Below are 25,796 nucleotides of genomic sequence, written 5' to 3'. Positions count from 1 at the left end.
TTTATTTATTTATTTATTTTTGTTATCTGCATTTTCTTTATCACCCCCCACATTTTCTGAGTTAGGATTCTAACATTGAAAGGACTGAGCCTGGCAAAGTTTGAGGAACCAAAATATAAATAGATATTTGAAACACGTCTTGCTTGGGTCTTTCTAACGACTGTGAACAAGTCATAGTTGTAAAAAGATAAGAAAGGAAATGCTTTTCATCAGACATTTCATGGTTTGCGCAAACTGCTTCAGGATCTTTTCCCTTCTTGATTAAAATGATTAAAAACAAAAAGTCCAAAGTGTTGAAAGGAAAGTTTCACACTTCACTCTTAAATCTTAGTTATCAGTTAATCTTCTGCAAAAGTCACTGCTACTCACTAGACAGAAAGATTCAGTTTTTAGCAGAGTATGCAAGGACAGCATCTAGACTAAAATCATCCCTGGCTACACGTTCTCGTTTGTACTAGGTTACTTTCCACGTTTCCTCTTCTTTGAAATCCCACACACTTCTTTCAATCGATTTCCGATTAAGTGAGAAGCGTTTCCGGTGGAGCATTTCAAAATAAAACACCAGGTGCCAAGCTTAAAATGTGAATTATGTAGTCCGGAACAAACCTAAAAAAAACTAACAAAAAAGTTTCAACCATACACTACAAGCTGAGGAAAATAAATGCAAATTGTTCAAGTGCGCACGTGTAGGTTTGTTCATGTTGCGCCTCCGCGATAGTTAATGCTTTTACGCTGAATGCTCACCTGGCCCCGATTGGACAGCTCTCTGTTATGTTCTGTCTCTCTTGATGAAGTTGTGAGAGGGCAGAGGCTGCTGTAAGAGTTTACCCTTCGTTTCGCTCATTGTGCTGCTTCGGTGTGCGCCTTAACGTGGGTCAAGCCGGAACAGAGGGCAGCGCGTCCGCGGGGCGCACTCGGCGATCGGGAGCTTTAGGAAACTCTTTGAAATATTTACATGATCGAGAGTGGTCAGTAACCTGGTAGGTTACCGGCAGTCCCAGGTCAGGGTGGGATTTTTCGCGCGATGAGAGCCACCGGGGGACCGGCGCACTGCGATCTTTCAGGGTGCTGCTAGTGCGTGGCGCACCCACGGGGAGCAGCTGTGGGTGGCTGACGGTGTGTCCGGTCCCGCAGCCGATGACAAGGCGAGTGACACGACTAACCTCGGGAGCAAGTTTCGCCCTGGAGCCAAGATGATCGCGGCATTTTTCCCCTTGAAGAAACTACGGCGAAATGGCAAATACGTTCTGTTTGGGGCGATACTGCTGGTCGGAGTTCTGGCCGTCTACCATGAGATGATTGCTGCAAAAGCGTGGAACGGTTATCTCAGTAAGTTTGTGCGTGAGAGTGCGGACGCTGTGACTCAACAAGTGTTTGTCACTGAAATAGGTATTCAAGTCATGCACAGTTTTGACTGAGCTCTGAATTGTGTAGAAGTTGTAACAAAGAGGAGTAACAATGGGGAAATATAAGAAAACCCACAGGAAAATGTGATATTTAAAAAAAGGAAAAAAAAGGTGCAACTCAGCACACGTAGAGGTACCAGAAAAGAAAGCCTCCCTTTTAAAGATGTTTACTTGACATTTAGTCTTTTAGTTTGTTCACATTTTTTGGAGCTGTGCTGTTATAGAGATCTTGAATTGGCCATTCATTTTCTAAAGCTTCTGATATGAATGCAGGGAAACGCAGACGTTAAAAAAAAAAATATATATTATGAACGGTGCAAATTATTGACATAAAACAAAGCTTGATCACATAGAGTTTTATCATCTCCTCTGAGGACAAGGTCAGCAATAGTGCTGTTTTGTGAAACCAAAAACAGCTTTGCATGATATGGAAAGTAGAGTTATATCTCGGTAGCTCTAAAATCTTACATAATCTGCAGGAAAAATAAAAAATCTTGCTGTTTATTGGTTTTTTGAGCTGGTTTGTGTGTGAGAGTGTGTAGAGGTTTTCTGTTGACTGGTTATTTGGTACTTTCAAAATCATACACTAAGAAATATGTTTGTCTCAATGAAAATGCCAAATCAGCTGCAGCAAATGTCTTTGTGCTCATTAACAGAAACATGATTCACTTCAAGTTGAACTTATCATTAATTTCCAAAGGAAATTTGATCCTACAGCAGGTGAAACAACTGGCCCAGTTACAGCGTAGAAGCAGTGTGCGTTTTAGTACAAGACAGTAAGAGGGGGATGGGGAGGTCAGAAAGTCACTTCGCACGTAGACACTCAAAAGGATGTCTCGTCTCTCACTGGGTAACCAAACTTCCTGCCTTTTTGCCTTATTCACACCTCGCCTTACCATCTGTTGCAGTGCTTTGACACTCAGTCATATGACACAGGGATGTCACCACCACCACGGCAGAATGGATGGAGATGAATACAGCAAGAGAAGTCAGTTTGGTGTCAGCCCACATGAGACAACAACAACGTGACGCATGGGCTTAACAAAGCCTCAGCGTGTAAACACACGCTTAAGATCTACATTACAGGGCATGTACACACATTTTAGAGCGTAGTGTGACTGAAATTCTTGCAATTTTGCTGCAGGTGCAGGCTGCATGTTTTTTGAGTATAGAGTCAGGAGCTGCTGCATGTTTATTGCAGTACAATGAAGCCGAAGAAAGCTTTCAGTTAGGTGACCTGTAAAGTTTAAACTCACTGTGCAAATAAATGTTTAAAATTACACAAAAGTATTGTTTCTTTGCAGAGATGTCTGATTGCGTTGACGAGTGTTGTACACTTTCAGTGTAACATTTTCAGTTAGTGATTTTTTTTTTCTGCTCTTTTGTGCCAGAGTTAACGATCAGCCCGATGCCAGTCGAGTATTACACACTCTTTATGAAGAAGAAGAGAAGAAAAACACTTTCAGGCAGGCTTTTTTTCTATGGTTTTGTAAGGGAAATTAGACAAGGCAAATATAACATCAGTGCTAACTCGAGTCAGTAGCTGTGCTGCTGTAAGCTTTGCCTATCGGATGGGTTAATTTTTCTTTTTTAATCTAGTGGCATCTGTGTTTCTTTTTTTGTTTTTACCTCTGTAAAACCTCAAATTGCTAATTTGTCAGTAGGCACTCATGTTGCATTTGAGTCATAAACCAAGAATGGTGCATTTTAAGTTGTGCTTAACTCTTGTTTTTGGCTTTCAAATTAGTCAATGTTCACTTCCGGTACTTTATAGGAACCATAGTCAATCAATCAATCAAAGTACTTTATTAATCCCGCAAGGGGAAATTCTCTCAATGCAGCAGCAAACAGTACACATAATAAGTTATGTTATTGACAACAAAATAGAATAGAGGATAAGCCAGAGATATATACAATATAATTAAAAAAATAAGAATAAATGTATAGTGGTCAAATTTGAGAAGTTAAGAGGTCTCAGATACATGATTGCTGACAGCCAGGATGCAGTGAGATGTTTTTTAATTCAAATATCACCAGTCAAATCTCATATGCCGGAACAATGTGCAAATAGTGATGGAAATATGCTTTTGTGTTAGTTCTATCCTGCTTTCTAAATACAAGGGAAGAGCAACGTTTCTAGAGATCAAACAAAGTATTTGCTGTTACCAATCATGTATAATTGTGCCAGGCTTAGAAGTTTGGGTTGGAGCCCATCCCAGCTGCAGTGATACACATTGGATAGGTTCCCAGTTTATTACAGGGCTAATGCAGAGAGAGACAAACATGCACATTCAGGCTCACAGCTGGTTTAGGAAACCCATCTAACATAAAGTGCATGTCTTATGGAGGACACTGGAGCACCCAGAGAAAGGACATGCAGGGACAGAGTGAACAGACAGCTTAAATCCAGAACCTTGTTGCTGTGAGGCAGCGGTGCTAAACACTGTACCACCGTTGTCACGATTGTGGACATTCAGTATATGTAAAATCACATTATGGTTTCAGGATGCTGTAAATGGAAATATAAAAGCAGTGGAGGAGAGTCACGCCTGCACACACGTCACACTTGCACCTTTTATCAAAAAAACGAGTCATCCAGGGCCATTGATGATAGGGTAGGTCAGTTTGACCCTTCATATAAACAGTGAACTTTTGCTCACTTACACTCTTACACACAAGCTTCCTTCTCAGGAAGGACTCCCGATAGTCAGGAGTCAGGGCTATAAGATAGACATGAAAATCATGCATTTGTAATAGAAATTGAAAAAGAAAAAAAAAGCAAATATTTAAAGTTTCTATTTAGTGTAAAATATTTTAGCTTTGTATGTAAATTTGATAAGAAGTGGGTTTTTTTAAAATTATTTCTGTTATTTGATGATCATGTAGTGGAGTCTTTGGCAGAACAACCTTTTTGCATTGGTTTCATCATTTTGTTTTCAAAAGTTTCTGAACTGTGTCAAATGTGAATAAAGACAGAATGCAACAGTATGCAGTTAGTTTAAAGCCTATATTTAATTATGGGTATCTAGGGAAAAAGGTAAGTTCACTTAAGAATCTGGATTCTTCTTTTCTTTTGGAATTGATTCACAAATTAAGTATCTTTTTTAACATATTTTTTTATGTCCAACAGTTGAACAAAGTTGGTCAAAATAGATTTTTTATTTTTATTTTGAATTTGCTGCCAGCAATATGTTTAAGAAAAAGTTGGGAATGGATGAATACCTAGTGAACCATCTCACAACCAATTAGGTTAATTGACCTGATATCCAGGTCAGTCAGTGGGTTTACATGATGAGATTAACTCGATTATTTCTATAGTTGGGTTATGCTCCTTATCTGAGCAAGGAGCATAACCCAAGGGTAATTATCCTTTGTTACATGGCGGTGAATGAATCGAATCACTGGCACAAAGCATGCAATACCACAGTACAATAGGTAGCGCTGGACCCATTTAAACTATCGCTAATAGAGCCACTTCTGGTTGACGTCTTCACCACCAACAACAAAACTAAGGCATTCGAGAAAGATGGCGAAGGAACAGCAAGATGAAGCTACATCCCTCTACATTTGTGATGAGCTGGTTATGGCACAAACGCGATGCACAACGGCACATTCTCCATCACGTTTTTTGGTTCTTTCCGACAGCAGCGACAACGACAGTAATATCGTCTCCTTCGACTTCCGGTTGACAATTGCGGGAAAAAATCTCGAGTTTGCGCAGAACGCTCGATCCGATCCACTGTCGTCTCCAGGCACGTTAAGTGGGCAATTGGATCAAGTTATCCCATGGTCTTAATTCGATCGCCAGTAACCCGATCCGATTCAGATTAAGCTGTCTACATGAGCTGAATAACTTAATTTTATTGTAATTTAGCCATTAATCCGATCCGATTGCCCTAACATGACTGGGTGTCAGAAACACTCCAGAGAGACCAAGTCTAAAGATAGTGAGTGTACATAGCAGCATTAAGGCTGAACATATAAAGGTAACAGCGTAACATATACTGCTAGCCAGATAGCATGTTAGTCTTGGAGGGTCATGCTTATTGACTTGTTTATTTAGTTCAGCAAGATGATGTCAAACTACATTCTGAATGTAGTATAGGGGCATGGCCCTGTAGCATAAGAGTCTGAGAACTAAACTGGCCTGCTTACATTCCAGCCTAGTTACCCATTAAAAACATTTGCTGCACTATGAAAAAAAAAAAAGGACAACAAAGAAATCCCCAAAGTGCAACTGAAAGGATGAATTATTAAGCAAGAATGGGGAGGCATTTTTGCCTTTTAAAACTACAATGATTAGTCTCATTATTTTTTAGCTATTTTTTAGCTTAAATGATTTATTGACAATTGATTTTTTTCAAATCACATTTTACAATGTCACAACTCTTTTGTGGTTTCAAGCCTCCTTGTTTGAAATCAAAGCTTTATGGTGGTTAAATGATCAGCTCCGGTGACGGCAGTTATCTTTAACATTGAATGTCTTTCCTTAAAATGCTCCCTCTGGCCATAGAAATCATTTATAGATAAAAAGCATGCCAGTTTTCTTGGAAGTCATTCAGGCCACAATAGTTGTACTTCAGTGTTTGGGGAAGGCGGGGTGGAAGGGGATTATGAAATACATCATAGCATAATGTGTTGCATCATATTAAACAATACATCATTTTATAACAATCAACACAGGCTTTAATTTTCAGTAACTAAACACAAACTCCATTCTTCTGAGCCTGAATCTGCCATTAGGAAATTAAGGTTGCAGTCTTGTTTTTGCTTCTGCTGTGCGGCATGTTCACCACCTTTAACCTAGAGAACAAACTGACTCAGACTGGCGGCAGACGCTGCCACAGAAGCACAGCAGGCTCAAGGCTTGAGATATGGGTCTTTAAGGGATTGCTTGTTTTTCCCTCATGTAGGTCACACAGGCAATTAACATTGATAACAGTTGAAGTGATGCAGTTGATAAATGGTTTGATAGAGAAATGGTTGTCATTGTGGTTGGGTGGTAAAATAGATGTCATTACAAGAACGTTTCACCAGCCTTCCTCCTGTGCATTTATCCTTTTGGTATTTTCTGCTTTGTTGGAAAGAATTTAGACATTGAGTACAGTGTGCTGTCTGCTGCAGGCAGACCCAGAAATGTTCATTGTAAGGTCCAGAATGTGAAGTACTGACCAGAATGAAGACTTTTTACAGGTTTGTTTGCACCTTCTGCACAGTAACATTTAAACAAAATGGTAGATACTACGTTAAAGTACCAAGTACGTAGACAAATACATGAGGTATTAAAAAATGTTATGTAGAATATCTATTGCAGGTCTTCACTGCAGCCACTTTTATGTATTTCTTGTTATACGCTGGCCCTGCTCTTAGCATGTTCTTCAATAACCGTAGTGTCTACTCAGCCAGACTGAGACCAGGTTATAGGCTCACTCAGTCAAGAATATGATTTTGCCTCAGCTGCAGGTTGAAGATCATTGTCCTTCTGAATGATGAAATTGAGCTGAGTCTGAGCACACAGAATGCTCCTTTAACTCGACTACCTCCATTCATAGAAGTCATCAATAGATACCAGGGTGACAGTTTTACAATGTCTGACAGATAAGATATCTAATTTCGAGTTTGATATTTGATTTGTAAGTTTATAGAACTTCTATTTGTGAATTCTCCCGAACTGTAAGCTGGTGTTTCTGGTCCTGAGCCTTGTGGTAAATGTGGTAAATTCTCTGAGGTTGGGAGTATGAAGTTTTCTGTTGCTCATCAATCACCAAACATGCACACCTGAATTGAGGCAAGCATACTTCTACGGACATGAAAAGGTTTCTTGTCGTAATCATGCAAAGAATTTCACTCAAACAAGGATTCCGCCTGTGCTAAAGCTGAAACGGCACACAGCTGCCAAAAAAACCCCATTTTGTCACCAAGTGTCTGCTTGCTTTTGAACCCTTTGCAACTCTGACTCTCACAAACAGTGCTTTTAAGATAAACATAAACCTGCTCACATTAGAGGGGAGACCTTGCATCGCAGTGTTTCAAACTGAAAGTGCTAAAACTAAACATAAAGAACCAAACGTGTACCTGCTAGAACATGTCATTTGAATTGTTTGTTTGATTATGTAAACCTTACATTTCACTGTCCCCTGTGGGTTTTGCATAGCCGGTCCTCCCAAACCTTCACGCAAGTGTAACTGTGCTTTTCAAACCCTTCTGACTTTGACAAATTGTCCAATCGGAAGATTTTACTTTGACTGCCACCAAACCTGTAAAAGCGTGTCGAAACGAGATGAAATGCACCAAATTTTAATTGGCCACTTCAGTAGCCTCCTCCTCTTTGCTTTTTAGTTGTTTTTTTAATTCTGTGCCCTCTGTTGATGTAATAAACCAGAAACTTTGAGCTGGGAGTCATTGAATTTCAACAAAGAAAGCTTTGGCTGTCAACAGAGGAGTAGGAAGATTGGTTGAGTACAGTTGGAAATGAAAATACTTCTCTGTTGCTTTTCTTAACCACCACTCTAGAATTACTCATGATGCCAAAATTGGCCTCCATGTCTCAAGGGTGTGTGTTTGTGGAGCTCCTCCCTGGTGTTAATTACAGACCTTCCCAGGCACTGTAACCCCAGTTCACTGTTACCACAAGCCCATAGAAGCACATAAAGCAAAGTCCTATTTTGAAATACACCCTACCCTATGATTTGTACGTAATATTTCTGCTTCTACTCTGCTAGAGTGCCAGAACTTTCTACCAACACTGGAAGACAGCACTGCAGCTCTTTAATGTCTGTGACTAAGATGAGTTGCATTCAGTGGTGATCAGCAGTGAGTTGGAACAGGGCGAGACTCCTCGGGGACACTGGTCGTCATTGTTTCATGCAACATAAGCCTGTGAGATGTAGACTGAAAAGCGTCTTGTATCAGAGTGTCTGGAAATCTGCTACCACTTCTAGTGTGTGACCTCTATTTTCACTATTTGATGGTCGCCTGTTTGCAGCAATGGTTGTTTTTCAATGGGTGGAAGTGTTTGTGATGTCACCAGTACTAAGAAGCAGGTTGACTCTCAAGCCTATTTCATGATTAGATTCTGTTTCAGTGGATAGTTGGTAAACACCAGTTCTCGTCCCCCTTGGATGCTTGCGTATCTGTTTCAGATCAGTGGACACCATGTGACCTTCTTCACACAGTTGCTGCTTATTTACCCATCAGCCCTGCTCTGCTCTGATACTTTTCCCCCTTTCCTTCAGGTATGAACCTTGACGCCAGCAGCAACTGGAGGAGAACCATGTTTGACCAAAGGGTAATGAGAGTGCATGGAAAAAGAAGTGGCAAGAGAAAATGCGGTGATGCGAGGCTGTGTGTTTGCATAAAGGGGGGTAAAGGAAAACCGAGCTAAAGTTAAACCAGGCTTAATGTGTTTTCTAGGCGAGAAGGGAGCATCAGTCCGACTCTATGGAGGACTCAGCTGCTTGGACCTCCAGCTACACTCCACAAACCTGGAAACCAGAGGTGAGTGTGTGTGGATGTGTGGTCTGCACAGTGCTTGCATGCTTAAGTATTCTATCTCACCTCCTTTGAACTCTGAATAGCCTGCCTGGGCATGCCCAGTTCTCTCCCAGCTCAGGGCTTTTGCCTGTTTACAGTGTATTTCCTGTATTTCTTCAGCAGCTTCCGCTGCTATGCATTAGCGTCATCATATTTCCACCGTATTAAGTAGGACTTTGTGCAGTTACTTCCACCTCATGTTTCATGTGCGAAGGAAGCTGTTGCTGTGTCTGGCTGTGTGGGCCAGTGTATGAACTTATTGAAACTTGTTCTGTGATCCTGTTTATTCATTTTTATTTATCTATTTTAGACCTAGTGATTCACAAAATCATTGAAAGTAACGCGCTCACTTTTGCAGAGGGGTGCTCAGACTTACAATCTCAATGTAAAAGTTTCATGATTTCCAAAAAAAAAGAATTGTGTTCCTGTCATTACACCTCAGGAGACTGAAATGCACTTGGTTCAGAAGTCATTTTGCACATTTATTAAGATTTTTATTAGAAATTACTTATTCATTGCAGATTTTTAACAGCAGTTGCTCAGTTAAAGATATTGCAGGGATTTTCTATCTCCTGTGGCTGAACAAGGTCCCGAGTCCAGGCGCTATTACATGCCAGAAATCGGCTGGTAAAGATTTATATCTTACAAGTTTTTGCATACTTAGAATTAAAAAATGAAATAAAATAAGTCAAATGTGAGAAGGATGGCAAACAATTGAGGAAATTTCTTAAGAGTCAGCTGTAAAAATGTCCCTATCTCTCTGCTTTTTCTAGTTTTCATATTTTTAGGGTTGAAAGTCCGTGTCCAAGAAGCTACAAGCAAATTATATGTACCTAGTAAAGCAAATGAGTGAGAATATGACTTATTTAGTCTTTTATTTCACAGCTACATAAATGTTTCTTTTACAGTGCCTGGAATATAGGCACTGTAATTTGGAATTGATTTCTAATTGTTTGTACCGTCAACAAAAGATTGACTTTCTTATTATGTTATGATGAGCCTCGACATAATGGTGTGTAACATGCATAATCCCACATTACATCAGATACCAATGGCTTAAATAATCAGTATTCCTTCTGTACAATAAGTGAAAGGTGGTTTTCGGGTGAAATCCAGCTTTTGAGGATCGGGCTATTTTAGCCATGACATTTTAAGTTTAAAGTTTAGTTCTGACTTAAGTTAGCATGCTGAAAAAATAAAAGGTTTTCATTTCCGTTTCTTGTATACCAAGCTGTGCTGCATTTAGGAATATAAATGTGCGAAAAATGAAACATTATTCCTCTAGAATCAAGTTTGTAGACCGGTTTCTACCAGATGGGATCTGCTGCAGCCTTGAAACTTTCCACAAGATGTGTTAAGTAACAGAACACACGAACCCACCTCCTGTATGTAGGAAGTGTTAAAAATCACCGTGAATTCACTATCTGGTTTGAACTGCTGTTCAGGGGCCCTTGAGCTCTCCATCTGCCTGTTGCCATCTTGGATTTTTCTGCACCCAGAGGTGACCATATTTGGTCACGAGAGTCAAGCTTTAGGGTGATATTTGAAACAAAACTGGTCCAAAATACGTTAATTTGAGGCCTAATACATGTTTAGATTTGGGGAGATTTTCAGAAGGACCACTAGCACACTGATTACAGGTGAATTGAAGTGAATTGTGGACAAAATTTTATTAAGATTTCTTATTTTTTCCTCAAAGTATAACAAAAAAGCCATTCCCATTATCTTTAAACCGAACACGTGTCTACTGTATTACTGGAAAAGTGTCTCTCTGGACCAGTTTTGAAGGACCGAGCAACACAGAGTTTTTGCCATCTGCTTAAAACGTTCTCAGTTGATTAGTCACGTTGATTAGTCTTTAAGTTGTTAAGAGTTTTCTTTAGAAAGAAAGGGTTCAGTTTCCTGGAGTCCAGTGTGATGTGTTCACGTTTTTTGTTTTGTCCAAGTAAAGTTGTGAAGTTTTTTTCTAAATGCAAAAAAACCCATAAATCTAGGATTTGTTCTTTCGATTGAACCTCTCACCTAACTGACCAAAGGACGTTATTTTTAATCCTGTTCAACGACCAACATAACTGTGTTTGGAAAAATGTAAAGACATTTCAAATTTGATGTTGGCAACAAACAGAGGAGTCTGTGTTGATTCTTGCTCAGTTATAGATTTCAGCTGCACTGCAGTCTGTTGTGGTCTGATTTTCCTGTCCACGATGAGTCATACATTTGCAACATTTGCGCTGGTGTTGCACGGTAGCGCAGCAGCCGTTGTCCTGCTGACACAACCACTTTATCTCCATGGAAGAGATGTCATCATGATGGTAACACCAGAGATGAGCTCGTTTCCAGAGAGCTCATCAGCGTTCTCTGAAAAGTGTAATTGAACTGATGTATGATTCTCTGAAAGAGTTTGTCGCATACTAGTGAGCCCTCACTGTCACCAATTCTTCTGCTCTTATAGAATCTTGAACTGTGGGCCCCTGTTCCTTGTATATTCCCAACATTTTCCTGTCTTTCTTTCCCCAGTTTATTTTAGTTTATTTCTGGCATCAAATTCTGGATCTGTTTTTGTTTGTAGTTTTTAAGATTCGACATAAAGTGGCCTTTGGAAATGAGGACACTGTTAAATATTGCAAGGAACCCCAGCGTAGTTTTTAGTTATTAGTTTACAGTTGTTGTTTTTTTGTCAGAACAATAAGCCAACCTTTAACAAACTGTGCTGACGATAGCAAACTGTGAAGCATGACCATTAATGAAATCTGATTAACTATTTCACTTGGCGTACGCTCAGATCTGCTGTATCCTGTCCCTGCGCTGCAATCAACACACACTTAAAAGCACACAGATCATATGACGTGGCCTCTTTGGCAGATGTCACTGCGGTGTATGCTTACAGGACATCTGGGACACTACTGAAACTCGACTGCTTCTTCATAGACCTGCATGTGCATTCCAGAGTTTCCTACTGACTTTCATTAATATTATTAGAGGTGTATAAGAGAATAGATTACTCCCAGTGTCAGCCACTTCCTGCCATCTAATGTTTTCAAGAACACATCTCACTTAAAAGGTCAGATTCTCCAGATTATACAGACATTACCACACAGCTCCTGTGGTATATCCGTGTCACAAACTTTTTTCGTTTTGTTTTCAGATAGAAATCTTAAATAATGGATTTTTCATCATGTTCTTATTTTGATTTGTTGGGCGGCTCTTTGAACAAAATGTATATATAAAATATTAGCTGCAGTTTTGTCATTGTAATTTAAAGTAGTATATGTTTGCTGGGCTTTAGTTTGTTGAGCTGAGAAGCCAGATGGTTGATGTCCTGCTTCTTAATGCCTGCAGCAAACACAGTGCTGTGTACCTATCATCGTCACCACTCTCATCTCTCTCCCTGCAGTATAAGGGACAGGCCAATCTGCATGTGTTTGAAGACTGGTGTGGCAGTTCTACATCTGACCTGCGCAAGAATTTGCATTATCCACTATATCCTCATGTGAGTCACACGATCTCAGTCCATTCAGTTATTCATTAATTATGGGAAATTAGATAATGAGTAATGTCACAGTGCCAGTAAAACTTCATAAATGGACCAAAGGTGTTTTTCTGTTTATATCGCATGAGTTCACGTTTAGAATTATTGTAACACTTAAAACCAGTGAGGTTTGAATGTATTTTCTTTTGTTCCCTTTATTTAAATAATTGCTTTCTTAAGTTTTCTCTAGTTCTTCACCACATCACCACAGTTAGACTGTGATATACCTTTACAGAATGCATTACCTGTGCATACATAAATTGTTCAACCGACTGAAATGCACCGTGGCATTTTACGGTGCAAAAAGGGTATTCCTGCGCACACAAGTGTTGGCAGATACACACCTGCACATGCACATTTGTTTTCACTCAGAGGTGCATTCTACATCCACATGCAAAACCCTCATGTTCCTTGGACCGGAGCTGTAATCTCACATTGCCAACAGCATGCTTGATTTTCTGTTTCCCTGCCGTTCCTCTTTCAGTCCAGGACTACGGTTACGAAACTGGCCGTCTCTCCTCAGTGGACCAACTACGGGCTCAGGATATTTGGTTATTTACATCCATATACTAATGGTACTTCTTTTTTTTTTTATTTCATGACACTGCTACCTGTTACAACACCTGCATGTCATGTTCCACTTCCTCTGCCTCTTCCTCATATCTCTTTCATTTCTTTGTTTTCTCTCAGGTGACTTTGTATTTGCTTTGAGTTCGGATGACAACTCAGAATTGTGGCTCAGCACAGATGACTCCCCCATCAACTTGCAGTTGTTGGCATGGGTTGGAAAGGTTAGCATGTTTGTCATATAAGTGTCCAACGGTGGTTTTAGCATAGTAGTTCTTGTGTCATTGATTTCCATGTGGGTTTTCGTGTTTTTAGACAGGCAGGGAGTGGACAGCCCCGGGTGAGTTTGAGAAGTATGCCAGTCAGACGTCCAAACCAGTTAGGTGAGTCCAGACTTCAGTTAATTTACTGGCTATGATGTCTAAATTCAGATAATGTGGCTTCAGACTCACTAATTCAACTGGAAGTATGGGAGCTGTAAAGCCTCAGGTGCACCAATTAAATTGGCTTTTATTTAGGTTTTTTATTTAGAAAAAAAAACAAAAACGCCCGATTTCCTTATTGAACCCATGTTGCAGCATCTTCGTGTTGACAAGTTGCACTGTTGCTCTGAGTTGAGCCATTTAGAAGGTGCTTCCTGAAAAAACGTTTGCTAAAAGCAACCAAAGCCCTTTTTCAATCACAAGTAGACTAATAAATGTAGGTGTGAACGCACTCAGACAAACTGAGGACACATTCTGATGCGATTCCCTCAGGCCACATTCACAGGTGGTTAAAGAGGCATTATCTGCATTAATTTAGCATTCTGAACACAAATGTGTCCTGGGTCACATTGAAGGACCACCTTCTTACCTCACATGACTCCATGCCAGCGGCAGATCTACCACCAGGACTCTTTCGGTCGCTGTTAAAGGTAGCGTCTGAAGTTGACGCACAGCTGCTAACGGATTTGAAATTGTGCAATAGCAATCTGTGGGAATATGTTGGAGAAGCAATTTGTTTTTAGAGCTAAAAGTTTTGCTGAATTGGGTTTTTGGGACACTACAATGAGGATTTTAGTCTGGAAAATATCTGTTGTTTCATAACCAGGATGCTTTGCTCGTGGGTTGCCTCAATAGTATAACTCTTGCTTTGATTGTTGATTTTTATTTTTATTTTTTTTCCCGCTGTGGTCATCATATTGTGTCAGAGATCAAGGATCTGAGCTTGTGCATCCATTTACATACAGCAGATGTGGCCAGAGACATTGTGTAGAAAACGGCAATCGATCCACCAGTGAGCCATCTGAATTTAAAAGGTTGAGAGCTTCAGTTTGTGTCAGCAGACACTTCCTCTTTCAAATTTGTCTTTTACAAAAGACGGCGCTTATTGAAATGTTTGTAAAAAATGTTGTAATAAATGCATCTCAGGCGAATCTGAAACATGACAGTGTCTCAAGACAGATATAGTTGAGTTCAGTCAAGGTATTTTTGATTTGACAGAAGCACTGGTAGACATGCTGATGTCCTGTGTGGGCTTCTAATTTATTTACATAGCAGAGCAGGTAACTGAGATCTCACTCAGGACACATGTGGGGACACATTTTAACACCAGTTGTAAACGCAAACTTTGAGCTTTCCATATGTGATTGGAGAACCTAGCACCAGGATTACATTAACAATAGCTTCTCCTTCCCCTAACATTAATCTGTCCAACATTTGTCATCATATACTCCTGTCAAAATTCTGCTTGGTCCTTTCTTTGGTTTTAGGTTTGAGGGCCAAAAACCAAAAATAGAACTACAACACTTCCCGTAGGAGCGCTCCTATAAACACATCAAGCTACTGCTTAAATGTGATTTTCCTGGGCAATAAAAGCATTTCTTTATAAGCCATTATGTGTTCTGTGCACAGCTTTGTTACAGTTAAAAACGTCAGAATCACTGGGCTGGAAAAAAATTAGACCACTGGTGAAGCATACGTGCTAGCTTCATGGAACGCTTAGTCAGACTGCATAGCTGTGGTTTTTCTTTATCTCTCTGAACAACTTTGTAGGTTTCACAGCCTGGGCCGGTTTTGTAAGACAGACATGCAGAGTTTTTGCATATCCCTAATTTTTCGATTATTTGCATTCAAAATGCTTGTTGCAGGAGTGTGTTGAACAGGATGTGTTGAATCATTAAGTGTAAATGTTGACTCAAAGGATCTCTCTCTTTTTCTTTTTTTTTTTTTTAAAAAGATGCTCAGAGATGGTAAACCTTTAACACAGAGAGATCCTTTGTAATCGATATACATCTTTTAGCACGCATATGTGAGTAATCGTACAATTGTGTCAACATAATCAGGAAAACTGTTGTACAGCAAAAGTAGACAAAAACATCCCAGGAGATTTCAGATGTTGAGGGATTATAAAAGTAATTTACTGGCACTGCAGTGGCTTCAAATACCTTTTCGGGTTGTTTAGTTTAAGACCTTGCTGGGTTTTTTTTTTTTCCAAGCTGGCCTGCCTGCCTGCCTGCCTTCTCATTGCTCTGATATGATTCATAACCACACAGGCCATATAGATAACACCCCACTGTTACTGTTTCAACAATACAACTAAAACATAAGGCTGACTGTGCTTTTTCTTATGAGTTTGCAAGTTGATTGCAGTTTTTTCACCCTTCATGTTTTAAAATCGTTTTGTTCATATGGTATTTAGTACAGATTATAATTATGCGCTCTATAATTATGTTGCTGTGTTTTTTCTTTTTTTTTTTTTAACTTTGCTTCATAAATAGAATTACTCGGGATGAACCAAATGTGAAATTCTGAGCTGGTGCATGTTAAAGATAATGATTTAGCTGATATCTGATTGTTTTTGCCATTAATTTTCTCCCTGATGCCAGGAAAACAATGAAAAATGCATTATAAAAAGTAACTGAACAGAATTTTTTTTAGAACTTTTCATATAAAAGGCTCCGGTTTCTAAATACTCTTTAGCCTGTTAAACCATTAACAACTCGATTACTTTTGAGTGCTTTCATCATTATGTTGTCTCAGATCAGGACAAAGCCAATGCGGCATTACCAGGACACACCAAATAAATATCGACCACTGCCATCGGTTTACGATACCCTGTTTGCCGATTGCAGTCGACAAGCTGAATATTGACCAATACCAGTGAAATATCAGTGCAACCACAGAAATTACATTTATAAATACATTTTTAAACCGTTCAGATTGATCATTAAGATGGGTTTGAATTACTGTTTCCGCTATATCCACCTCAACGGGCCTTGGAGGAAACAGAGTGATAGATATTATATTGATTATATATTATATATTATATCTCTTTATGGACATTTTACATTTACAAGACTTCATCTTAGTGCTTAATCTGAACCTTAACTGTCTGACAGGCTGTCTGCTCGGAGGAGATACTTTTTTGAAGTGATCCACAAGCAAAACGACAGAGGGACTGACCATGTGGAGGTGGCAGTAAGTACTGTGCTCTGTCTGTTTTCTCAACTCATGCTGTCGGTTCCAACTCTCATGCTAAGTCTGTGTCCCTCTTTGTTTTCAATGTGAGTATTGAAGTGTAAGAGGCATGCGATTCTTTGTTTGTTTTCACTCAGTGGCAGCTCCTGAACCATGGCTTTAAGTTTACGGTTATTGAATCCAAGCACATCTCTCTCTATGTTGGTAAGCACGCGCATCATTCCAGGTGTCTGAGAAAACATCAGTCACCGTCTCAGTTAAAAACTGCATCATTCTCACAATCCAAAACTGTTTGTCTTCATTGCTCTGCAAGGATACTCAAGACTGCATGTTGCTGCTTTTGTTTTGCTGTAAACATGAAGCGCTTCTGTTCGTTCTTATGCTCCGTGGTGTTGTGATGTTGCCCACATACCACAGACAGCTGCAAGCCACAAAAAGGCCACCACAGAACAACGCAGTACTGCAGTCGACATGCTGAGGGAAGACCCAAGAGATGCAATCTACAAAGGTAAGAGACTACTCTTAAGTTGCATCATTTCCTCCCATGTGACACTTGAGCAAGTTATTTCCTTACTAACAAAGCACAAAGTAATCAAGACTCAAATCTGCTTGTTGTGTTTTTTGCAGTCCGTCTGGTAAACAGCAAGTTCCTTCAAGGTGTTCTGCCTGACTGCTTATACAAGCCCAGCTACACAATCAAAGACTTTCCTCTGCTACGTTACCAGGGGCTGCAGTTTGTATGTTGTTAATGTATCTTGTACACAGTAACATTTTTCCTTATTAAGCAACATGGACTTTTAATGTGGCTTAATGAAAATGTCACATTTTGCATATTAGATTGCAAGTAATGTCCAGCTCTAAATTTGTGTCACAGTTTTCAAATTGGTGCATATTTAAAGAGGTTCTACCTCAACTGTGTATTTAAACAAAATAGTTGTTTTTAATGCAAGTATTCTACTGGAGAGGATTCATGAAGCTACTCATTGTTCAAACTAAACATTTCTGTTCGTATGAAACAGCAGTGTTTTATATAATGAAACATGTGCCCAACCCTCCAAAGCCTTTTAGTCCGATGATGTCCGTAATTGGTACACAACCATGTTTTTTTTTTTTTTTTTTTTTTTTTACCTCAAACTCTGGGACTAGGATTTTGATTTAGTCAAAAAATGTAAGTCCCTTCATAAAATTGGCTGTAAATTGGCTTATTTTTCAAATGAAATTATTATAGCTCAAGAAAAAATAATTGATACGATCATCATCTTAAGAAGGGACGTTAACAGAAGAAACCAGTTGAATTGTTAGGTGTTGGTGGAATTAGGTCTTTAAACAAAGCCAGGCTTGGTTTTCACTTCAGCTCAGCTAACCCGCCACAGGCTCTAAGCTTAATCCTTAACATACATACTCGAGGGGAAAAGAGATTATCTTTTCAGCTAACCAATTGTAAGATGGCAACAAAAAAAACCCTGCTTTTTTTTAATTTAACCGTATTATATTTTAGCTTTACTTTTCTAATCCAAACCGAAGCCTAATTCTCATCCATTCTGTAATCTGTGATACATCTAAAAGAGACATACAGTGTGCTCCGTTCAGTGTGGTTTGGTACAGCTAGATAATCTTAACTGTGCAAGATCTCATGACTCATCTCTTTGTGGCTTTAAACAGCATGTTATCATCTCTTTTTTCTAGGTCCGCATGTCTTACATCTACCCAAATGACTACACCCGACTCACACACATGGAGAAAGAGAACAGCTGCTTCTACCCCGAGAGCCCTTACTACATGAGAATGTGAGACTTTTGGTGACAAACATGGCACATATTCATATCTATTCATATCTAAAAGCAGTACTTTGTGACTGTGATGTTATGAAGTAAATTAACTTTCTGCATGTTTTGGGGATTTTTCTTTTTTTTCCTCTCCAGGTTTGGTTTCTCTAGATACATGAGATTTGATCGTCCAGGTATGAAGGAAAGGGGAAACGTAGGCAGAGGTATTTTGTCTTTTTTTTTTTAAATTCCTTGTATTGTCAGACCATTTTTAGATTCCCATCTGACTCTGCTTTTGATGAATGTTAGATTTTGGTTTCCAGAGGAATAAATCAGTACTAGATGAACAGGACAACTCTGACAATGGAGCCTATGAGAGGAAGAAGAAAGCCAGGCAGGACCAGATTGATAATGCCCTCTTTCCAGACTACGGAGATGATTATGATGATTATGTTCAGAAACGCAGACGCAAACTCTTCTCCTTGGTCACTCAAGAGACTGACAGCACTCTGGACAACTCCACTCATACAAGATTATACACAGAGCAGCCACAGAAGAGACAAGGGAAAGACACTGTGCCTCAGCCAGACGTAGAAAACACAGCTAAGCCTCTGCAGTCGCTGCCAATGAAACCCTTGAAACAACACCTACAGCAAAATGGGACAGACTTAAAACAAGAGGGCCCAGTTAAAAATGGAGAGCCAATTAAACCAAAAGGAAAGGTAAAAACAGCAAAAAGACATAGAGTGAGATTATCTGGAAGGTCAGTGCAAACAAATCCACAGATGCAAGTTGGCAAAGCAAAGCAACAACAAGCTGTTCCATTGGATAAGCTCAACTCCAAACAGAATCCGATCCAGAGGTACCATAAGATGAACAATACTCAAATCCAGAGAATTAAAGACTCTCCACTTCAAAGCCCAGATAGGGATGCTGCCCTTCCTAAAAAAAAGCTCTTGAAGAAGCGTGTAACCAGAGGGATGGAGCACCACCTTGCCAACACCAAACATTTTACAACAAGAAGTGTCAACCACTTTAAAGCGAGGTCAAATCAAGTGGAAACAGATCCCAGAAAAGGTCTCAGGGAAAAAGAGATCGAGATGAATATGCCTTTACAGCAAGACGTAGAAAAAAACCGCATACATAGAGCTAAGATGGTTGATGGAGGGGTCAAAGTGTGGTCAGAGATGGGAGGAGAGGAGGACGAAGTGGCCAAGGAGGGCTATGTTCACAACAGAACTGGGAGTAGGAGAGACTCTCTGTGGGAGCAACAAGGAGAGTTTACAGATGATGAGGATCTTACTCCAGCCCCGGTGTTTGACACTCAGGTCAACTGGAATCAAACCTTCCAGGTGAACCACCTTGACCTTCAGGTGCAGCGCTCCGATTGGATAGACCTGCGCTGCAACGTCTCCGGAAACCTGCTGCTCAACCCCAGTGATGCTATGCCCATAATTGAGGCTTTCATGGACCGTCTGAATGAAAAGCATCATGGGTATGTGTGCGTGTGTTTGTGTATATGTGTTTGAGAGATATATTTTCACCTAAATTATAGAGCAAGTTCAAGAGTCAGTGCAGGTAAAACCATAGGATTGTTTTTATTTGGGCTATGCTAGCTTTTTATTTATTTAATTTTTGCACTAGTGGCTTTTATTGGAAAGTTGCGCCACATGAAATGAGGGCAGTGAGAGAGAGGGAGGACATGCAGCAAATGGCTCAAAATTTGATTAGAGTTCCAATTCAGCTTTATTCCATCTCAATCTGGTTTGGGATGTTTCATCTCTAATGACAAATTTGTTTGAAAATGAAAGAGAAGTAGGTAAAACTCACATTGCCGTCTCTGAATGCCATGGCAGTGAGGATAAAGCTTCACACAGGGAGGTTGTATAGAAAGAAATTAACTTTTTTCCCCTTTGCCAAATACCCGTTTCATGTCTTTGTGAAAGGTGACCGTTGAAAAGTATTTATGTGGAGTCCAGCCTTTAATATGCAGCCTAGTTCAGCCACAAAAACAACATTTTGTAAGGACTTAGATTAACTTATTTTATTAAACTGGAAATGCTTACATCATCCACCAAATTATACAGATTGAGTTTAAATTTTTTTTTCTGATTTCTTTGAATTTCTGAAATGTCACATTGTTGTTTCGAACCATCTGCAGGCCAGTTTCTGCCAGGTTAAACCACTTGTGACCTTTAAGCTGCACAGATACTCACAAATGTTTTTGACATAGTAGGATGACACATATTTGCAGGATTTCTCCAACAGTTTTTTGTCCCTAAAGTAGAAAGAGAAGCTTGTAAGAGATTGTAAGTTTGACTTGTGCTCTGTAAAAGTGTCTTTGAATACTTAGGATTGATCCACATATGACCTGGAAAACATTTGCTTCACCTCCACCAGCTAAAACATTAAAATGCAGCTTTCACAGAAATACTTCAATGATATGCGAATTGGTACAAAATAATATTCCACTGACAGGAGCAAACACGCTATACAAGAAGTGCTTTTACTTTTGATACTTGTTTGAGTATTTTTGCTATATTTTAATATTTCAGTGTATTTTCAGTGAAGTCTAACTTAAGTTACAAATTGGTTTAAGCAGCCTACATATTAACTTAAAAAATGATGTTATTAATGGGAGATGATGTTATATTATTTGTCTTCTAAGTTGTTTTCATATGTTTTGTTCTGTTTTTCTTCCCCCTCTGATCGTCCCTGAAGGCGGTTTACCTTGGTGCGGGTCGCTAACGTGGTGAGGCGCGTGGACGGTGTCCAGGGCAGTCGCTACCTTCTGGAGCTGGAGCTGAAAGATGCCAACGGCCAGCTGCTGCGTCTGTCACAATACGTTTATGCTCTGATTCGCCACAGCAGACAACGCAGCAGAGACTTCAGTTTCCTGCGGTCGAAACCTCAGCTGGTTCTGTGCAACCCGGTGGGCTTTCGCTGGAATCCTGTCGCCATGGTCCACTTTGTAGTGCCTGGTACATTACAACCACCTTTAATCATAAACGCTCTACTTGCTCCTGGAAAACCAAACATGGAGCAGAAATCTCATATCGGAGTTAATTTGTTGTAATACGTTGTTAAGGATTATGAGGGCATCTGTTAATGTCAATATTAGCCCTTTTTACGAAAGCTAAGTAAATAGATTACAAAAGGGCCTGTTGTTCCTTTAAGAGCACATGCAGTATATTTACAGAGACACGCATGTCATCTGTTGCAGTAAAGAACCAGGCTCGATGGGTGCAGCAGCTGATTAATGACATGGAGCAACTCTTCAGAGAAACGGGCGACGCAAATTTCAACCTCATCATCACTGATTACAACAGCACTGACATGGATGTGAGGAAGGCCCTTCAGAAATCCTCACTCCCCAGGTGTGTGTTTGTGAACGTTTGCTTCATTTCTACTCCGTGTGAAAGGTTGTATAAGGCAGCATTCATGATATTTTTGTGCTGCGGTCGCACTTGTGGAATTGAACAGGTACCAATATGTGAAGCTAAGTGGGAACTTTGAGCGCTCTGCTGGCCTGCAAGCAGGAGTCGACCTCATAAATGTGAGTAGTGCACACAAACAATGAAGTTAAATAGAATTACTTTAGTTTTAATCTTTCCCTCCTCACTCTTCCTCAGGATGACCACAGCATCGTGTTTCTTTGTGATCTCCACATCCTTTTTCCTCCTTCAATTATTGATACCGTCAGGAAGCACTGTGTGGAAGGCCACATGGCTTTTGCTCCCATAGTCCTCAGACTGGACTGTGGCAGTACACCGTTAGAGGCCAGAGGTGAGCACTGACACTTGACACCTATTTGTTTACAAGAAAAAATGACACTGCATTTTTGCCATTCCATCAAAACATCAACATCTGAAATTGCCCCGAGGAGTTCCAGGTAACCAAACAAAGGGCAATTTTGTAAGTGTAGCATTGCTTAATTTCTTCGTTAACCAGCTTACAAGTCCTATCTTGTCCTGCTTGTGTTGTCATACTGCTGAATGTCCTTGTATGTTCACAGGGGAAACTTCAGGTGCTTAACTTATTGACTATTAGACTTTAAATAATAGTGTGAATGTATTCGTACTTTCAGATTTAGATTATACTTAACTCAATGTTTTTGATAAAATAGATGTAGAGAAGTGTTTCCACTATTAGATATTCATGATGCTAACTTGGAGCGTTTTATACTTTTAAGTTGAAGAGTTTCCACCTAGCCTCACAAGCCCTGTTAGATACACAGCAAAGAGACGTCTGAAGTCTTTTTTATGCCTTTTTAATACATTTTCTGTATCTGTCACTTGCTTGTGAGACCATTGTTAATTTTTCTCACTCTTCTGAATCAAGATCCTTATCTCTTCTGAGTTTCCTCTGAAATTGTTTAAATGTTGTGGTTTTCCAGTTTCTTTGTCAGTTGAACTACTTAACTTTGTCTGTTTGTTCTGAGCCAATGAGTAATTGCAGAAGTAAGTATTACAAATAGTCTTACGATAGAGTGACTTGTGTATACAGGTTGTAGTAATGACTTATAGCTTATTGCAACACACCCTAAAACAAATGCTTCACTGGCTGCTCCTGTTTAAATGACTTGCAGCGTTTTATATTGCCACGCTGTAACATCAATGAGTGGCTATTAATACAATATTTAGCTTATTGTGTTAAACAAATCTTAAAACAAAAGCAGCGGTCATGGTAAGAAGTAAATGAGTCAGTGTAGTCACTGATGTTAAAAATCTAGTTGTGACTGTGCTGTCTGCATGCAGGTTACTGGGAGGTGAATGGCTTTGGCTTGCTGGCGATCTATAAGTCTGACCTGGATGCAATTGGTGGAATGAACACCATGGAATTTAGAGATCGTTGGGGAGGAGAAGACTGGGAGCTCCTCGACAGGTGTGTTCCTCACTTCCTAATGTCTACGGCTGGATAGACTTGCTTGTTCCTGGTTTTTGCTATTGTTCCCAATTAAAATTTTGAAAACGAGCAAAATACTGTGGATGGTGCTTCTCGCATCTCTTGCTCCCTCTGTTGTATATCTTGTGCACGCAAATACTGACAAAAAAAGGGAGCAACTATAATATATCAGCAAAGGTAATAAACAGAACCTTTTTAGTTCAGGGTCATGTTCCCACCATCTGCAGTAGATGCTTTTGAAACAATAGGTTTAACTCATTTTGACATAAGAACTGTAACTGACAGTAAAAGTAGACTACTGCCCTGTAACAAGTTCATACATGTTAGGGAAAACGTACACAAAAATGGAGACAAAAGAGGACAGGCAAAATGAAAAGGATCATTCAATTTTACAGTGGGCACCTTAGCTGCAGCTAAATCGTGCTTTTATTATGACTTTTCTTTTTTTTTTTTTACGCCTAGTTTACATTAATGTATGCTAACCATAAAGTTAACGAGCACTTTTGCTGTATATAGTTTTTACACTTCTACATTAGAATCCTTGTAACAAAGGTCCCGACAAACCAACTAGACACAACTGTTACGTTTTTACTCATAGTTTTTTTTGTCTCTGTGTTACCTTGGCTGTAGCAGTTGTTGTTTTTGTTTTTTTTGGCAAAAATCTCAAGTTAACGCTCAATGCGTCAGATGTGCTGCAGCCATCGACCTTCTTGAGACATGTCACTGCCATCAAATTCAAGATTATCAGATATTTGTCAAGAAACAGTCGAAAATCTCCGTATCTACATTTGATAAGTTCTTTATATTCTGTTGTTAGTAAATGTTAGTTTATTAGTTTTGGAAATCGTTGCGCTTTGTTTTTATTTACACTTTGCATTGTTCCAACTGTTTTTGGAATATTTGGAGTTGCATTTTTTTATTTCAGCTGCGGTATCCGTAAATGTCTCGGATGTTGGGAGAAACCAAAAACAGAGCTAAATTGGCTTACATTTCCCGGGTTTAATTCAAAGAGTCTATTTAATACCTAAAAAGAGGATGATGTTTATTATTATCAGTTATTGTTTTTGCTGTAGCCAATTTCATCAGTAATCGCAAGTTCAAGCTGACTTTAAGAAACTGACGGGAGAATTTAAAAAATTTTTTCCCTTAACCACACAGTGGCCTCAAAGTTCACTGTTTACGTGTTTTCTTCTCCAGGATCCTCCAGGCTGGACTGGAAGTGGAGAGGATCTATTTGAGGAACTTTTTCCACCACTATCACTCCAAACGTGGCATGTGGAACCGGCGGATGTCAGCAAGCCACAGGTGACTTTATCACCTGCTGCTGCACCATGACATCACCATGGTTACAGCCATGGCTACCAGAGCACTTTAGGACCGGAGCATGACTCCTGTTTTGTGTTAGTAACACCTGCTGACCATCAATCGGAGAGAGGGACATTGGATTGGGTACCTTCTTCCTTCGCTCAGGATATGTTGCAGGTGGAAGCAGTGAAGTTATTTGCTGCGGTGATACTACTGCTCAGTTTTTCACTGGATATGCAGCAGACTACTTCGAGGGTACTGGCTGATGAATTCCACAGACTTTTAGATTTTATATGTGAAGATACTGCCGTGCACAATGTTACTGACTAAACCCTGATCTGCACTACAGGCAGCAAGAAAAAGATTTAATCCAAAGACAAACTGAACTTACAAAGCACACTCCAGGGATCTACTGACACACGCAAGTGTCATAAACCATAAATGTCGGTCTTGCACATGATTCTGATCTGGATAAATAAAATGTTTTATTTTTCTTCGTGATAGAATAGATATGATGACTTTGTTGTATTGTAAATTGTTCTTGCATTTGCTTTCGATTTTAGGTCCAGCCACAGAAACATACCTCAGTTTACCTTTTCAAGCACAGTCCCCTGTTTGTTCTCATCTCTCTTAAATGTGGGTCATTCTCTGCTGTGAATCGCATTCAGCTATGGCGAGTTTTTTTTTTTTTGGTCAGGAAAAGCCTTAAAATTCAATATTTAAGTTTCACATTTGTTTGCTTTATTTATTTTAAGAAAAAGCTCATTATAAACACAAAAAAGACTTTGGCTGATTTAAAAAAATTTTTTTTTTTTGCCCATTTTGTTTTGCCAAATGCACAAGCTGCTCTAATCGAAAAAAATCGAAACTGGCGTGTTGTTGTGACAGTATCTTGCCCATAGCTGAATACTCAAAGCGGCTAAAGGTTGAGAAGTTCGGTCTCTCTTTGTCTCTGCTTTACATAAAATGTTTGCAAGTTTTTTTTTTATACTGTCAGCCCAGTTGGTTAAGATATGCTGTGTGTGAAAAATGCTATTTATTTATCTTATTCAAAATAAGGCGAATGGAAGCATATTTCTTATTGTTCACATTCCAGTTAAGCAAAATTATTGTGCCTTTCTCGTCAGTTATTTGACAGTCACTTGTCATTTAGGACAGTGAACACTGCAGTTCCTGGCTGGTCTCAGACTTTAATGCTGATTTTGGCTCATAACACTGTTAAGAGTAGAGTGATTTTATTTTTTGTTTTAATCACTGTGTTGTTGACTGAATGCTTGACGTTCTCCCCTTAATTCTTTACTCGTCTCAGTTTACTTTTAAAAGAAAA

The 25,796-nt window shown here is 39.5% G+C and overlaps 1 protein-coding gene across 1 annotated transcript; it reads left to right on the top strand.

Annotated features, from left to right (window-relative positions):
* Window positions 1-863: 863 nt before the first annotated feature.
* b4galnt3b (beta-1,4-N-acetyl-galactosaminyl transferase 3b) lies at window positions 864-25,420 on the top strand. The gene is made up of 20 exons (XM_072385763.1): window positions 864-1,329; window positions 8,642-8,694; window positions 8,820-8,903; window positions 12,334-12,429; window positions 12,953-13,043; window positions 13,159-13,259; window positions 13,351-13,418; window positions 16,415-16,493; window positions 16,631-16,707; window positions 16,856-17,001; window positions 17,121-17,230; window positions 18,180-18,280; window positions 18,416-18,483; window positions 18,569-19,754; window positions 20,981-21,240; window positions 21,483-21,636; window positions 21,743-21,815; window positions 21,892-22,045; window positions 23,017-23,143; window positions 24,362-25,420. The coding sequence occupies exons 1-20, from the start codon at window positions 1,194-1,196 to the stop codon at window positions 24,471-24,473; spliced, it is 3,276 nt and encodes a 1,091-aa protein (XP_072241864.1). The 5' UTR covers window positions 864-1,193; the 3' UTR covers window positions 24,474-25,420.
* The last annotated feature ends 376 nt before the right edge of the window (window positions 25,421-25,796 follow it).

The sequence above is a fragment of the Leuresthes tenuis genome, unplaced genomic scaffold, assembly GCF_036924035.1.
Source record: "Leuresthes tenuis unplaced genomic scaffold, fLeuTen1.0.hap1 SCAF_5, whole genome shotgun sequence".
Taxonomy (NCBI): domain Eukaryota; kingdom Metazoa; phylum Chordata; class Actinopteri; order Atheriniformes; family Atherinopsidae; genus Leuresthes; species Leuresthes tenuis.
Note: the sequence above shows the minus strand (reverse complement) of the source record. Positions and strands in the feature narration are given on the sequence as shown.

What these genes read in the sequence shown, in the direction of transcription:
- b4galnt3b (XM_072385763.1), top strand. Translation starts at nt 1,194, where the DNA reads ATGATCGCGGCATTTTTCCCCTTGAAGAAACTACGGCGAAATGGCAAA. An exon ending in CAGGAGTCGACCTCATAAAT is followed by an intron (nt 21,816 to 21,891) that starts GTGAGTAGTGCA and finishes ACTCTTCCTCAG; the next exon opens with GATGACCACAGCATCGTGTT. An exon ending in TACACCGTTAGAGGCCAGAG is followed by an intron (nt 22,046 to 23,016) that starts GTGAGCACTGAC and finishes GTCTGCATGCAG; the next exon opens with GTTACTGGGAGGTGAATGGC.